General features: G+C 45.5%; 1 protein-coding gene and 1 gene segment (V, D, J or C); one reads left to right on the top strand and one right to left on the bottom strand.

Annotated features, from left to right (window-relative positions):
• Positions 1-14,362, bottom strand: part of LOC137366907 (uncharacterized) — a 160,217-nt gene extending 145,855 nt beyond the window's left edge. Inside the window, exons 1-2 of the mRNA XM_068028462.1 lie at positions 14,194-14,362; positions 11,637-12,383 (exon numbers count right to left, since the gene is read on the bottom strand). The gene's annotated coding sequence lies outside the window, so the exon portion shown is untranslated. The remainder of the gene's footprint in view (positions 1-11,636; positions 12,384-14,193) is intronic.
• Positions 1,966-4,207, top strand: LOC137366909 (T cell receptor beta variable 30-like). The segment is given in 3 exon segments: positions 1,966-2,036; positions 2,590-2,980; positions 4,140-4,207. Coding segments are annotated over 3 exon segments (450 nt in total).
• Positions 14,363-15,677: the final 1,315 nt, after the last annotated feature.

Genomic DNA, 15,677 nt, shown 5'->3' with positions numbered 1-15,677 from the left:
CCATTCAATTTCATCGACATGTACTATTTTCCTTCTGTCGCTGAGTATGTTTAAATTCTGGCACAATCACTGTTTTACATTTGATCAATTGCTCAATGAGCTCAACAAGACTGTGCGGCGGTGACTTGTGAAATCAGCAATCAATTATTGAATATAAGATAGTGAACTCATTAATCTGTTCAACCTTTTTTGGCAACAAAAGTGTTAAGAATATGCTGTTAACCATATAACATCTACACCCACTTTTACTCATGTAGATTTCACTATTCTGCTTTCCATCTGTACAGATACCGGGAGGAAATTAGGACAAAGACTGAATTTGTATCGTTAATTCTGCGGGTAATAATCCTCTGCAGGAGAGGATGAAACACTGAGAAGGAGGATGAATTTCGGGAAGTGACTTGAAGAAGCCCACAGCATGGGTTTCACTGGGAAAGTAACACACAGCTTGTTGCAGTTGCACCATGCTGCCACTGGTCGGCGCAGTGGCTCCACTATATTTCGCGCCACCACAGGCTTTGGCGCCGCTGATCGATGAGTCAATTCCTCTGCTTCTGCAATCTTTTCACTTTAAAGGCTAAACGCAGTTAGATTGCCACTTTACAGTGATGTTATATGAGCCGCCTCCGCTGCCATCGAACTATCCACCTTCTTTTCCTCCACTACTGATTTTAATTTGCAAAAGGATGTTAATAATCGCCTGTTCTGCACCATAACCTCTGGAGTCACCCAAAACAGCTATTGTTGCACCGCCCATTGTTTTTTTCACCTACCCTCTCCAACACCTCGCTACCTTCAGAAAGCCCCTCGCCTCGGCATGAAAGCAAGCTCACAAAGGCTTGTGAAGATATTTGCAGCAGAGCAGAAAGTGGAGTGCAAGGGGGGAAAATGGAGAGAAGAAACAAGTGGAAAGGGGCGGAAGGAAGCAAACAAAAGAATGGGGGACAACTTAAAAAGTAGGGGCGGGGACCATCTCAATGACGTTCTGCACTAGGGGAACTACAACTGCCTCTTACCCTTAAACCAGAGTAACCAGCAGAAAGTGTCTCAGATCTGCACCAAACATGCCTTTCAACTTCATCACCTTTGCTATTTTCCTTCTGGCGCTGAGTAGGTTAAAATTCTGTCCCAATCACTCTTCTACATTTGATCAACTGATTAATGATCTCAGTAAAACTGTGCAATAAGTAATCAATCATTTAATATCAGATAGTGAAGTCTTTAACCTGTTCCCTAGTTTGGGTGCCCAAGTGTTACTAATAAGATGTTAACACTTTAATTATTCCACCCACTTGCAAGCATGTAGATTCCATTAGTTTATTTTACAGTTTTATAGATCCAGGTTCTTGTAGGAAATTCGGTCAAAGACCCAATTTCCTAAATTTCCTAAAACAAAAACCCTCACAACAGGCTGGGCTCAGACTGGGCGAATGTGACAGGGGGAAGCAGAGAGACACACTTAGAATACTATAAAATGATGGAACTGATTGATAGGGTAGATTTACAGAGGATGTTTCCACAAAGTCAATCCCATCACATACCGATTCGATACAGCATTAAGCCTATCACGCATTGGATAGGTACAGAGGCAAACCCATCACCCAGCAATAAGGTGCAGAGTAAAATCTCCCATTCACTGGTTAGATCGGGATGTCAGACAAACAGTGTAACTCCCCTTTCCTCCCCTCACATCACTGCTATCTCAGAGGGATCCTCTGAGTTGCAGCAGTGTTAAAGTAACTCCAGACCCCGCCATCAATGGGAGGACACAGCCCGGCCGATTACTCAGGTCCTGGTTTAACCCCGCCCCAGAAAAGTACAGTCCCCTTGTGGGAGACAATGAACAAGTACAAAGAGATTTGCTCCTCCCATACGGCCATTTAACAGTGGGGAGGAGGGGACAGTAAATCCCACTCAGAACATTGAGATATTCTGCAATAAAACAGCTCAGTGATTTCACACAATGAACACATGGATCTGTCTCCCTCCAGAGATGATTGTGTCTCACCTCTGGGTTGTGTTGCTGGTGTTAAGGGGTAAGGTGGAACTGAACTGGGAGATGTCAGTGATCCTCACTGATCCTTCCCCGAATGTCCCCTTTGGGGTTTAACCCACCCCTCGGTTTATTAACACCGTTTGGCTGTGTAGATTCTCTCTGCATCGGTTTATATATCACTCGGTCTATCTCTCTCTTTTTCTTCCTATCTTTTTCACACTTTCTCTCTCCCTATCCTCTTTTTTCTTTCTTTTTCTAGTCTGACTCTCCTTTTGTCCGTTTCTCATTCTCCCTGTCCCTGTCTGCTTTCCTCTCTCTCTCTCTTTCTCTCACTCTTTCCCTTTCTTTGTTCGATCGATTACCCTTGGTTTTACCTTTAACTTTCTGTCATGCTCTCTCTCACTCTCTCTCTCTCTCTTTCTGCATGTCTCATTTTCTCTCACTCACTCTTTCTCCCTCTCTATTTTTCTGTCTTTATAGCACGAATCTCTCTCTCTCTGTCTCTCTCTCACACACACTCCCACCTCTCCATTCATTTGCCCCTTCATGGTGTATCATTCTTAACACCTCTCTGCTCACTTTGTGTTTTACAGATGTTAGAGCCGTGCTGATCCAACAGATTCCCCATTCTATATCCCATTCCCCGGGATCTCCAGTCAGCATCGAGTGCATTTGCACTGAAGCAGCAGCTGACTCGTATTTCTACTGGTACCGATGGCACCCTGACAGTGAGCTTCAGGACCTTTTCTATTCTAAATACATCGACATGGTCACCCCCTCCGGTGAGGTGGACGGTTTCACCGCCAGGAGACCTGACAGCACTCACTTTTACCTGGAGTCCTCCGGCCTGTGGGAGAATCACTCAGCCGTGTATTACTGTGCCTGGAGTTTACACAGTGACTCAGAGAAATACAGCAGTTCAACAAAAACCCCAAAGGAGACAGGAATTAACTGTGGCAGAGTGATCTGTCTCTCTGTCTGCCTGTGAGTCTGTCTGTCTCCTTGTATGTCTCTTTATCAATCTGTCTATCTAAACACACAACTGTCTGTCTGCACCTGTACATACATTTCACTCATCCACCTGTCTGCAACCTGTCTATCGATCTATCATCCACTAACCTACCTGCCTCTATTCTTTACTTCATGACGTTAAATAAATGATATACCATTCACATCGATTAGTCGACCTACTCTCTGTAAATGTAGAAGAGTTCAACTCATTTTGAGTTATCAATAATGCCATGTCAATGATTGTCTCGCCTCTCTCTTCACTGTTGCCTCTATATATTAACAAGTACATGAGGAGAGGGGTGAAAAGGGGGTTTAAAGGGCAGAGCTGAAAGGGTGGAAGGAGGAGTGTGGGGAGCCGTTATGCTGTCTGAGGGAAAGGATTGGGACAAATCCCCTTCTCCAACACCTCGCTACCTTCAGAGATCCCCTGGCTTCGGTGTGAAAGCAAGCTCACAAAGAGATAAGAATGAGGATATTTACAGTGGAGCAGAAAGTGACGAGGGGGGAGGCAAGGGGAGAGAACAAAGAGGGAAACGGGGGCATAAGGAAGCAAACAAAGGAATGGGGGACAACTTAAAGGTAGGGGCGGGGATCATTGCCTTGAGATAACTTCCTCTTATGACGATCCGCTCTGCCAACACCTCAGCTCTCTCCCTCCCTTAAAACCCAGAGTAACCAGCAGAAAGTCTCTCAGATCCACCGCAAACATGCTTTTCAGTTTCATCCTCTTTGCTATTTCCATTCTGGCGCTGAGTAGGTTAAAATTCTGTCCCAATCACTCTTCTACATTTGATCAACTGAAAGGGATGATTAATGATCTTAATAAAACTGAGTGGCGGTGACTTGTTAAATCAGTAATCGATTATTTCATATAAGACAGTGAACTCATTAATCTGTCCCCTAGTTCGGGAAGACAAGTGTTATTAATATGATGTTAACACTTTAATGATTGCACCCACTTGCAAGCTTGTCGATTCCACAATTCTATTTTACAGTTGTAAAGATCCAGGTTCTTGTCGGAAATTAGGACACAGACCGAATTTCCGTCGTTAATTCGGTGCAACACCGACGTCCATCGTCGCAATTGTAACTCCATCGATACCAGTTCATTCACTCTAATTTCTCTTTCTAGGTGTTTGCCGGGGTGATGTGATACATCAATGGCCTCAGTCACTGGCTGTTAAACAACCAGGACCCGTGGAAATGAACTGTCTGCAGGAAGGAGCAGTTCGCAACAACATGTACTGGTATCGTCAGTCCCCCGGCAGAGGATTCCTGTTAATCGGGTTTACATTAGCAGCAGGTGAACCTCAATATGAAGATGGATTTAAGAGCGGATTTGCAATCACGAGGACTCTGGAAAATAAGAAATCCACTCTGACGATCGAGAGTGTGAACGCCAAAGACGAGGCGGTGTATTTCTGTGCAGCTGCTGATGGGACACAGCGGTTCAGAGTCATTGGCTGCCTTGACAAAAACCCTCACATGTCTCCCTTCAAACAGATGCATTTAACCCAGCATTCGGTGAAGAGCAGCCCTGGGTGATCGGATGCGGATCTGCATCTGTTCAGTGCCCGTTCGAATCGCAGAACTCCCATGTTCTAACTCCCCACAACCAGATATATGTAAATGGATGCTGGATAAAAACATTAGGCAGCAGGAAATAGCACCTCATACTGATAGGGCTGGATGAAGACATTGTTTATGTTCTTTCATCGGATGTTGGAATAAAATATGAGAATAAACTAACCAGCAATATAAAAACAGATGGTAGGAGCTTTTACATAAAAAGCAAGAGAGTAGCTAAAGTTGACGTTGGTTCCTTAGAGGTAAAGACAGGAATAATTATCATGGGGAATGGGGAAATGGCAGGGGCATTGAACTAATATTTTGTGCCTGTCTTCACAGTAGAAGACACAAGTTCCATCCCAGAAATAGACAGTAATGTGGGGGCTAAGAAGAGTGAGGAAATTAAGGATATTCATATCAATTGAGAAAAAGTCTTGGAGAAACTTCAGGGCTTAAAATCTGACAAGTCCCCTGGAACAGATGGATTTCATACTTGAGTTCGAAAAGAGATAGCTGCAGAGAGAGTGGAGGCGCTGGCTATGATTTTCCAGAATTCCTTAGATTCAGAATTTAAATTCTGCCATCTGACCTGGTGGGATTCGAACGCATGTCCCCTGGAGAATCCGCCTCCCCCCACCCCCTCCACCACCCCCCACCCCCCCCCGGCCTCTGGATTTCTAGCTCAGTGACATCACAACTACACTGCCATCTGCCCCAGACTAGTCTGAAACATGGGCCCATCGGGCCGACTAGCCTGAATATGTGCTGTAAATTCTATCTAATACGATGTCACCAGCGTCACTAGCTGAAGCAATGGATAAAAATTAGGAAGATGGAGCAATTGCAAAGCATGTCTTCATGATGCCTATTTTATCAATTGCAATGTGCAAATCGCAGGTGCCTGTAGTTACACGTTACAGCCAGGAGGTGGGGATGGAGTTCCACCGCAGCCTGAGTCCCACTTGCTTCTGAAAAGCCTGAGCATCTACCGAATAGTGCCGGCCATCAAGCACCTAAATATTCTCGCCCCATTTTCCAGCATTTGGCCCGTAGTCTTGTATGCTATGGCGTTTCAAGTGCTCATCTAAATATTTCTTAAATGTTGTGATGCTTCCTGCCTCTACCACCTCTTTTGGCAGAGCGTTCCAGATTCCAACCACCCTCTGGTTGAAAATTTTTTTCCTCAAATTCCCTCTAAACCTCCTGCCTCTTACCTTAAATCTATGCCCTGGTTATTGCCCCTCCTATAAAGGGAAAAAAATCTTCCTATCTGACCTATCAGTGCACCTCACAATTTTGTATACCTCAATCAGGTCCCCCCTCAGCCTCCTCTGCTGGGTATAAAACAACCCTAGCCTTTTCAGTCTCTCATCATAGCTGAAATGTTCCATCCCATGCAACATCCTGGTGAATCTCCTCTAGACCCTCTCCAGTGCAATCACATCTTTCCTTTCGTGTGGTGCCCAGAACTGTACATCCATATCGTCCTGAAATCTAAGGCTTCCCTCTTCACTATTTACAACGTCAACAATTTTCATGTTGTCAGCGAACTTATATTTAATACCTGCTATATTCACATCAAAATCATTAATTTGCACCAGAAACAGCAAGGGCCCAGCACAGATCCCTGTGGTACACCATTGGTCACAGATTATTAGATTAGATTTGATTAGAGTTACAGCACCGAAACAGGCCCTTCGGCCCACTGAGTCTGCGCCGACCATCAACCACCCAGGCTCCCACTCGCAAAAACAACCCTCGACCTTTACCCTCTGCCTCCTGCCAATAAGCCAATTTTGAATCCAATTTACCAAATTGCCCTGGATCCCATGTGCTCTTAGCTTCTTAACCAATCTCTCTTGTGGGGCTTTATCAAAAGCCTTACTGAATTCCATGTAGACGACATCAACTACTTACCCCTCATCTACACATCAAGTCACCTCCTCGAAAAATACAATCAAGTTGGTATATATGTCAATCATTCCAATCTTTATGAACATCCCCAAACCCTGCAATAGATGGGACTTTGCAAGTCAATCTTGTGTCATTCTAATTCCTACACCCACACAGGTGAAAGAACCACCTTCTTTGTTGGATACACAAGGGAAGTTCTATTGGTTGACATTGCAATGGAGTCACTTCCACACTGCATCACAAAAGCAGGCTGTGCACCAATAGGACTGCAGTGTGTGTGAGAGCTGGACCAAGCTGGAAGGTTGAAAGAAGGGTTCACATTCCTGCATCATGCTGTGTACTGTTTACCTCCATCTACTGTTTCTGCTGCTCCCAGGTTACTGCTCCTACTTGGAGGGAAATTCAGGCCCCAGTTAATCAGCTTTGAGACACAATTCCTGCTGATATCGAAGGGCTCCAATCAGTTAGAGATTTACTGGTTTGGTTTTGCTGTTGAGGACAAGTGTCGTTATTTAGCGCCGCTGCAGTTGTGCTCAGCGATTCTGGGTATTAGCACATGAGCCTGTGCTGGGGCGTCAGCGGGCTGATCGACTGTAGTGTGCATTGGGAGGTTTACCATTAAAGCTCTGTCTCTCTCCTCATTGTGTCTGTTCTCTTTGACCCGATCTGTTTCTCTTGTTCCTCCACAGCCCGGTCCAGGAGCGCTCTCATTACCCAGTGGGGGGACCGGCTGACGGTCGCAGAGGGGAAAACGGCGGAAATGCACTGTTTCCAGAATGACACCGACTATAACTACATGTACTGGTATCGCCAGCACAGCGGAGCAGGGTTGCAGCTCATAGTGACCTCGGTTGGTACCTCTGATTCAACGCCTGAAGACGGTTTCAAGGAGAGATTTAAAGCCACCAGACCCGATCTTAAAACCTGCAGCCTGAAAATACTGAGGGTGGATCAGACTGACAGGGCGGTGTATTACTGTGCTGCTAGTGATCACAGTGATTCAAACAGGAGCAGGGCTGCGTCAAAAACATACCACCCTCTTATACTGTGAGTGTTAGAGAGGAAAACTCAAGGAAGCAGAGTTCATAAAGTCAGCTGTTCATTGATGAAACTTTGCAGAGTTTTCCATCAACTTTCAGAGTGTTGAAATAATCCAATAGTTTCTCAGTGCTCCCAGAGAGACAGCTCAAAATCCAGTTCCACACTTCAGTACTTTCCAAAGCGGATGAAATAATCTGCAAAGAATTGGACAATCATACAGGACAGAGGAGGCAATTCGGCCCATCGTTCCTGTGCCATCACTTCGGAAGATCTACTTATTTCATCCCACTCTCCTGCTCTTTCCTCAATGGGCGGCAGATATTTCCTGTTCAAATATATTTCCCAATCTCCTTTCCAAGTTACTGCTGAATCTGCTTCCTCCATCCTTTCAGGCATCGCATTCCTGATCAAAATAACTCAACAAGTTAAAAGAAAAATCTCTTCAGCTGTGCTGGTATTGTCTGTGTGAGTCTGCATCTCTATCTTTCAGCTTGCAAGCAGCTCTTAAAGTGATAAATAGATGGCTTGGTTCTGCTGAAAGACAGAACTATCAAAGTTCCGATGGATAGATACATGTTATTGTCTTAGAATATCACCCTGTACCGTTTAAACTGACCATTGTTGTGTTTATCACAAATTTTACCCAATTTTGATCATCTGGTTAGCAATCAAGTTACTGCCACTTATCATCGACATTCCTCATCACAGAATCAGAGAATTGGTACAGTACAGGAGGCCATTCGGCCCATCGTGTCAGAACTGGCCCTCCGAATGAGCAATTCACTTTGTCCCATTCCCCCGCCTTCTTCCCGTAACCCTGCACAGTCTTCCTTTTTCATAAGTCCCTTTTGAATGCCCCGATTGAACGTGCCCTCATCATACTCTCTGGGCCTGCACTCCAGACATTAACCACTCGCTGTGTGAAACAATTTTTTCCTCATGTCACTTTTACTTCTTTTTCCAATTAGTTTAAATCTGTGCCCTCTCATTCTCCATCCTTTCACGAGTGGGAGCAGTTTCTCTCTATCTGTTCTGTCCCGACACCTCATGATTTTGAATCCCTCTATCAAATCACCTCTCAGCCTTCTCTCCTCCAAGGAAAACAATCCCAACTTCTCCAATCTATCATCATAACTGAGGTCCCTCACCCGTGGAACCATTCTCCTGAATCTTTCCCTCACTCTCTCCAATTCTTTCATTTCTTTCCTCAAGTGCCAGAACTGGACACAATACTCCAGCTGAGGCTGAACTAGTGTCTTGTACAAGTTCAACTTACTTCCATGCTCTTGTACTCTCTGCCCCTTTTAATAAAGCCCAGGATACTGTATGCTTTATTAACTGCTCTCTCAACCTGTCCAGCGCCAACCATGAATAATGCTTGTGGTTAATCTGCGTATCAGTATCTTTTTTATTGACAAACCGCTAACTTATCCATCTCATTTTCAGAAATTATATTCCGATATCCCCAGGTAGAGCAATCACCACCTTCCTGGAGTGCACTGTCTCATAACTGCATTCAATTCACGTACTTTGGTCTAACGAATTCGCAGCAGGAACTCCCAGGCGCTGGCGCCGGGCTTTCAGCTGAAACACGGTCCAACTGGTGGAGGGTCCATCGAGCTGACTGAGACTGTCACTGGTGTCACAGTGAATCTCAAGAATAAGGTTTATCCGGCATCTCTCAGATCTGTACTCTCTGAATTAAACGGTGTTGGGTTTTATCACTAAGCTAAACAGGGCACTGGTATGGAAGGCTGCATTCTGAAGAGGCAGGCTTCGGAACGCAGCCTTTGCCAGATGCCAAAATAGCCAGGACACCTCGTTCACCTTCTGACATCCTTGTCGACCAATAATTTCGTTGTTGATGATGGCAGCCTTTGTAACAGTAGTTGTATTCCAGCAATGATGCTCAGCATAAAGCTGCTGGATTGGCGGAAAGAGCCACCTGGTTCAGTGATATCCTTTAGGGAAGGAATGTTGCCTCCCTCACCCAGTCTGAACTCTCAGTGACTCCAGACCCCGGCAGCAGTGCTGTTCACCCTTAACTGCCCTGAGGAATGGGCCTAGTCAGCCACGGAGTTGCATTCAAGAAGAAGTCTGCTTCAGAGCTTTTAGACCTGGGAATAAACGTAGCCCTCGCCAGCCCTCATCCCGTAAATGAACAGAAATAAACCAATTGCGGTGACTTGATCCACAACAGGGCCCAGACATGAGGCGGGGAATGCACCAAAATGCCAGGCCCAAAGTTCCTGTTCCTCCCAAGCTGGCAGCTCTTGTCACATGTCATGTCTCCACTTAATCATCGACTGCATCCCAAAACGGTTCCTCACTGAAGCAAATCTATCAAATCTGGATATGGATGGATCAATACCAGGGGCGAAGACAGTCTTCGGGCCCCTATTGAAAAAAGAATGACCGGTGTCTCATTGACATACTTCCACATGTCATGTTAAACCTCTTCAACACTGACCTGTTGAGATGATAACCAGCCTGCTCTTGACAGAATTCCCTGGTGTACCGGGAGGAATTTGTCCCAGGGCAGTTCCTACTCCAACACAGCCATATAAGTAGGGTTTGCTTGACTGGAACCCTGTCTGCAGTGAGAATGCACCCATAGAGATAACAGATAAGGTTCACAGACTCCCAATATCTTTGTTGTCACGTTTCATATGCCAAAGGGTGGAGAATAGTTTTACTTTTCTTAAATAAAGGCAATGATGTCAAGTTGTTCCTTTCTGATCTGTCCACATTTTAGCATCACAGAAAGATTCAACAGAAAGGAGATCTTCCCGCCTCTGCTTGCTTTTGTGAAAATATCTATCCAGTTAGTCCCACTCTCCTGCCCTTTTGCCCTTGCCCTGGAAATCGTCTGCTCCAAGGATCTATCCAATTCCCTTTTGAAAGCTGAATCCCATTCCACTGCCCTTTCAGGTGATGTGTTCCAGATCATTAATACCCGTCCCAGTCAGAATCTTTCTCCTCGTCCTGCTTCTGCTTCTTTTGCCACTGACCCTAAATCAGCGCCTCCCTGGTTAGCGACCTTCCTGCCACAGAAAACAGCTTCGCTCTGTTCAATTTATCAAAACCCTTCCTGATTTCCAACACCACCTTCCTCTGGGTCCCTTAACTTTCTCTGCTCTGATTATAATTCATTCCGATTGCCTGGAAATTGCACTGAAATCTACAAACTTCCCTTATCAAGATCTGTTGGCCTGTAACTGGCTTCAGGGTTTGCCATGACGAGACTTCATGGTCAAGTGAAACACGGGATAGACCGGAAGAGAAAGATAATATTTTAGACCGTATGTGCTGTGATGACACAATGACCTGACACTGCAAACGCGCAGGAACCACTTACATCAGAACATGAGAAAATAGGAGCAGGAGTAAGCCATTCGGCCCGCCGTGTCTGCTCCTCCACGTAATGAAGATCTTGAGGATCTGCTACCTTCACTCCACTTCCCCGCCATATTCCTACATCCCTGGATTCCCTTGGTGCCTAAAATCTATGGATCTCATGTCTTCAATATTTTCATTGACTGAGAATCCAAAGCTCTCCGAATTCCAAAGAGTCATAACCCTCTGAGTGAAGACATTCCTCCTCATCTAAGTACGATAGACGACCCCTTATCCTGAAGCTTCGACCCCTTATTTCTAGGTTCTCCAGCCAGGGGGGAAACAGCCTCTCAGTGTGTCCCCTGTCAAACCCTCTCATCATCTTGTACGTTTCAAATGGATCACCTCTGATTCTTCCAGCGAGTAACAGCCCATTCGACTCAATTTCTCCTCATTGGGCAGCCTTCTCCTCCGAGGAACCAATTGAGTGAACCTTCGTTGCAACCTCCGCTGAGGCAAATACATGCTTCAGTAGATAAGGAAAGCAACACTCTATACAACACTATAGGTGTGTTGTTACCAAAGTCCTAACTAGCTGCAGAAGAATTTTCTTACTCTTATGTTTCAAACGCCTTATAATAAAAGCTAACATGTTACTCGCCTTCCTAATTCCTTGCTGTACATTGATGTAAAATTATTCTGGTTCATATACACGAGTCCCTCTTGCAGTATCAATAATGAGAAGAATGTTGCTATTGAAATTACTCACCCTGTTGCTCGACCACTTTTGCTACAGCCCCAGATATTTTCAGATTGGACTGGAGTTCCCGAAATCTACAACATGCCGTCATTTCTTTTTCTTGGCTTTTATTAAGTGGAAGACTTTTAATGGGCTCCCGGCGCTAAGATTTCCCCCAGTCTTTACGGATTAGTGATGCTGTTCACATTTCCAACCTGCATTATGCGAGTGAAGTCGAAAGTGAGTTCCTGAGCTAATGTGCTCTCTAATTATTGAAGCAAAATTGCAGGGATGCAGATCAGAAGTCTTTTCCACGTGCCAACAAGATAGTAACCCTTTACTTGCAGGCTCCAAGATCAAGCAGCGTTATAAAACTCCCGGTCGGCACCCTGTCTCGAAATACCAATGTGAGGTGAATTCACATAACCAGGAATGAATTCCAACTGATGCATCTTAGATCCAATATTGGTAGCGGAGGGGTGGGTGGAGGGAGGGGGGGAGTTTTGCTCCACTTGTCACCATCTGGTTATCTTTGCACATGGCAATAAATAATCCTACGTCTCACTGGAAGTAGGTAGCATTGATCATACTCCGGCTGCGACTCGGTAACGCCAGATGAATGATCCAAATGGTAAATGGTGATGAAAATCATTCAGGCTCCATCGTATTGCCTCTGCGGCCGCCAGAGGGCGCGATCACTCGCTGAATGGAAATTCATTGTCTGACATCTGATCGAACTCGATTTGCAGCCCCGGGTTCTGCGTAGTACTGCGCCAACTGAGAATGACCAGATAATATGTTTTAGTAAAGTTGGTTGAGGGATGACTATTGTGCCTGGAAACCCTGGAGAATGCCCCTGTTATTCTCCGAAATAGTGGCTATGGAATCCTACCCGTCTGCAGTGGGGGCCTCGTTTTAACATCTCAGCCAAAATAAAGAGAGTAACTCGGTGCGACACCTCCACACGGTGCAGCACTTTCTCTGTCCTGCACTGGGGGTGTCAGCCTAGATTTTGTGCTTAAATCTCTGTACAGGGTCTTCAACCCACAAACCTCCGACTCAGTGCCGAGGTGCTCCCCACTAAACTACGGCTGATATATACAGACACATCAGAGGAAGTGGTCAGTCACACAGGATACTTTGAGGTTCTCCCATCTGCAGAGATGATGAATACTACACGGCCTTTTGAAACAGCCAGCACTCTGTAGACGAATCAGAAAACCAAGAGTCGGATACACATTTTTTGATGAGGTAACAGAGAGGGTTAATGAGGGTAATGCGGTTGATGTGGGGCACATGAACTTCAAAAAAAGCGTTTGTTAAAGTACTACATAACAGGCTTGTCAGCAAAGATAAAGCCCATGGAATAAAAGGGGCATTAGCAACATGGATACAAAGTGACAGGGAGCAGAGTAGTGGTAAACAGTTGTTGTTCAGACTGGAGGAAGGTATATAGTGCGGTTCTCCAGGGGCCACTGTTTTTCTTGATCGATATTAATGACCTAGACTTGGGTGGGCAGGGCACAATTTCAAACTTTGCAGATGACACAAAACGTGGAAGTATTATGAACCGTGAGGAGGATGGTGATAGATTTTAAGAGGATGTAGAATGGCTGGTGGAATGGGCGGGCAAATAGCAAATGCAGTTTATTACATAAAAGTGTGAAGTGTTTCATTTTGGTGGTGAAAACGAGGAGAGACAATCTCAAATAAAGGATACAATTCTAAAGGTGGTGCAGGAACAGAGAGACCTGGGGGGTATATCAATGTAAATTACTCAAGATGACAGGGCAAGTTGAGGAAGTGGTTAATAAGGCCGACTGAATCCTGGGCTTTATCAATCGAGGCATCAAATTAAAAAGAAAAACAAAGAGGTTATGGCGAACTTCTACATAACACGGGTTCTACCTCAACTGGAATATTACACCCAATTCTGGACACCACACTTTAAGAAGGATGTAAAGGGTGCAGAAATGTTTTAAGAGATTGGTTCCAGAGATGAGGGGGCTTCAGTTACGTGGATAGATTGGAGAAGCTGGGGTGGTTCTCCATAGAGAAGAGAAACTTGAGATTAGACTTGATAGGGTTGTTCCAAATCATGAGGGGTGCGGACAGAGTAGATAGAGAGAATCTGTTCTCATTGGCAGAAGTCTGGAGAACCAGGGGACACCAGTTTAAGGTAAACGGCAAAAAAACCCAAACAAACAAACGTGACAGGGGAAAACCCTTTTCAACACAGTGAGTGTTATGATCTGCGATGCACTGCCTGACAGTGCGATGGAGATAGAGTCAATCGAGGTCCAGGATAATTACCTGAAGAGAAACAAAAATTTACAGGACTACAGGGAAAAGGCCGGGGAATGGGACAAGCTGAGTTGTTAGACTGGTGGTGATATTACTGGACCAGTAAGCCAACAGCCCGGGCTGGCGCTTTGGTAGTCGCGAGTTCAAACCCCACTGCAGCCTTCAGAAGAGTTGAAGTTCAATTGATTGAGATAAAGTACCAGTGACATGAATTATGACCATGAAACTACCTGATTGTTGTTGGTTCTCTAATGTCCCACAGGAAAACATTTGCCCTACTTACCCCCTTCTACCTGACTCCTGGTCCACATCAATGTAGTTATCACTTAACTGTTCTCCCAGTGCCACTCAGTTGCATCAAGTGACGACAGGCAAGTGCTGAAAATTGGAGCAACAAAACGCGAAATCCCGGTCGTGACAAATTCCAGTTACTTTTTCTGTGACCAGTTTAGTTCGTGTCTACCCGTAGAAGGAACATAAAGCGAAACTGCCGGCAGAATCAGTTTCTGGAGGACATGCTCCAAGTCCTGGACCTCCTGTTCACAAATGTGACTTGCATTTATACAGCGACTTCAGCGTCCGTAGAGAAAACGTCCCGAAAACGGTCCGGTTTGGAGGAGAGGGTGGTGGAGAGGGTTAGGGAGGGAATTGCAGAGCTGATGTCGCTGTCAGAGGAAGGAACGGCCGAGAAATGAAGAAGCGATCAGGGTTAGTGGAGCAATATCACCACCTACCGCCCATCGATCGCCAATGCAGCCAACTTGGTCAATTCAGTACTGAGGGGGTGTTGCACTGTTGGAGGGTCAGTACCGAGGGAGTGCTGCACTGTCAGAGGGTTAGTACAGAGGGAGTGCTGCACTGTTGGAGGGTCAGTACCGAGGGAGTGCTGCACTGTCAGAGAGTCAGTACTGAAGGAGTGCTGCATTGTTGGAGGGTCAGTACTGAGGGAGTGCTGCACTGTCAGAGGGTCAGTACTGTGGGAGTGCTGCACTGTTGGAGGGTCAGTACTGCGGGAGCACTGCACTTTCAGAGGATCAGTACTGAGGAAGTGCTGCACTGTCAGAGGGTCATTACTGAGGGAGCACTGCACTGTCAGAGGGTCATTACTGAGGGAGCACTGCACTGTCAGAGGGTCAGTACTAAGGGAGTGCTGCATTTTCACCTGAGATGTTAAACCAGCGGCTGGTTTGCCTTCTCAGGTGAGATGCACTATATCCCTTGGTCTGTGCCGTGAGGCAAATAGCAAAGAAGCAGCCCATTCGGCCCAACACATTCATGCTGGTGTTCATCCTCCACTCGAGCTTCCTCGCTCCCGTCTTCATCTCTTCCCATCAATAGATCCTTCTAAATCTCCTTCCCCCTATTTATGTACCTAGCTTCCCTCTTGGATACATCTCCGCTATTCGCCTTATCCCACTCCCTACATCCTCCCACTCTCTGGGTAAAGAATTTTCTCCTGAATTCCCGATTTTATTTATTAGTGACTATCTTCTGTTGATGTTTCGGAGTTCCTGACTCCCCCACCAGTGAAAACATCTTTTTCACGTCTACCCTATCCAAAGCCCTTTCATAATCTTAAAGCCCTCCATCAGATCACCCCCTCAGCCTTCTCTTTCCAGCTCTTCCTGATAACTATAACCTCTCAGTTCTGATATCATCCTTGTCATTACTTTTTTGCCCCTTCTCCTGTATCTCTATATCTCTTAAAATGAATAACAGAACTGTGAAAAGTGCTCTAACTGTGGTCTAAGGAAGATTCTATACAAG

The sequence above is a fragment of the Heterodontus francisci genome, unplaced genomic scaffold (genome assembly GCF_036365525.1).
Source record: "Heterodontus francisci isolate sHetFra1 unplaced genomic scaffold, sHetFra1.hap1 HAP1_SCAFFOLD_500, whole genome shotgun sequence".
Taxonomy (NCBI): domain Eukaryota; kingdom Metazoa; phylum Chordata; class Chondrichthyes; order Heterodontiformes; family Heterodontidae; genus Heterodontus; species Heterodontus francisci.
This window is presented reverse-complemented; position numbering and strand designations above follow the sequence as displayed.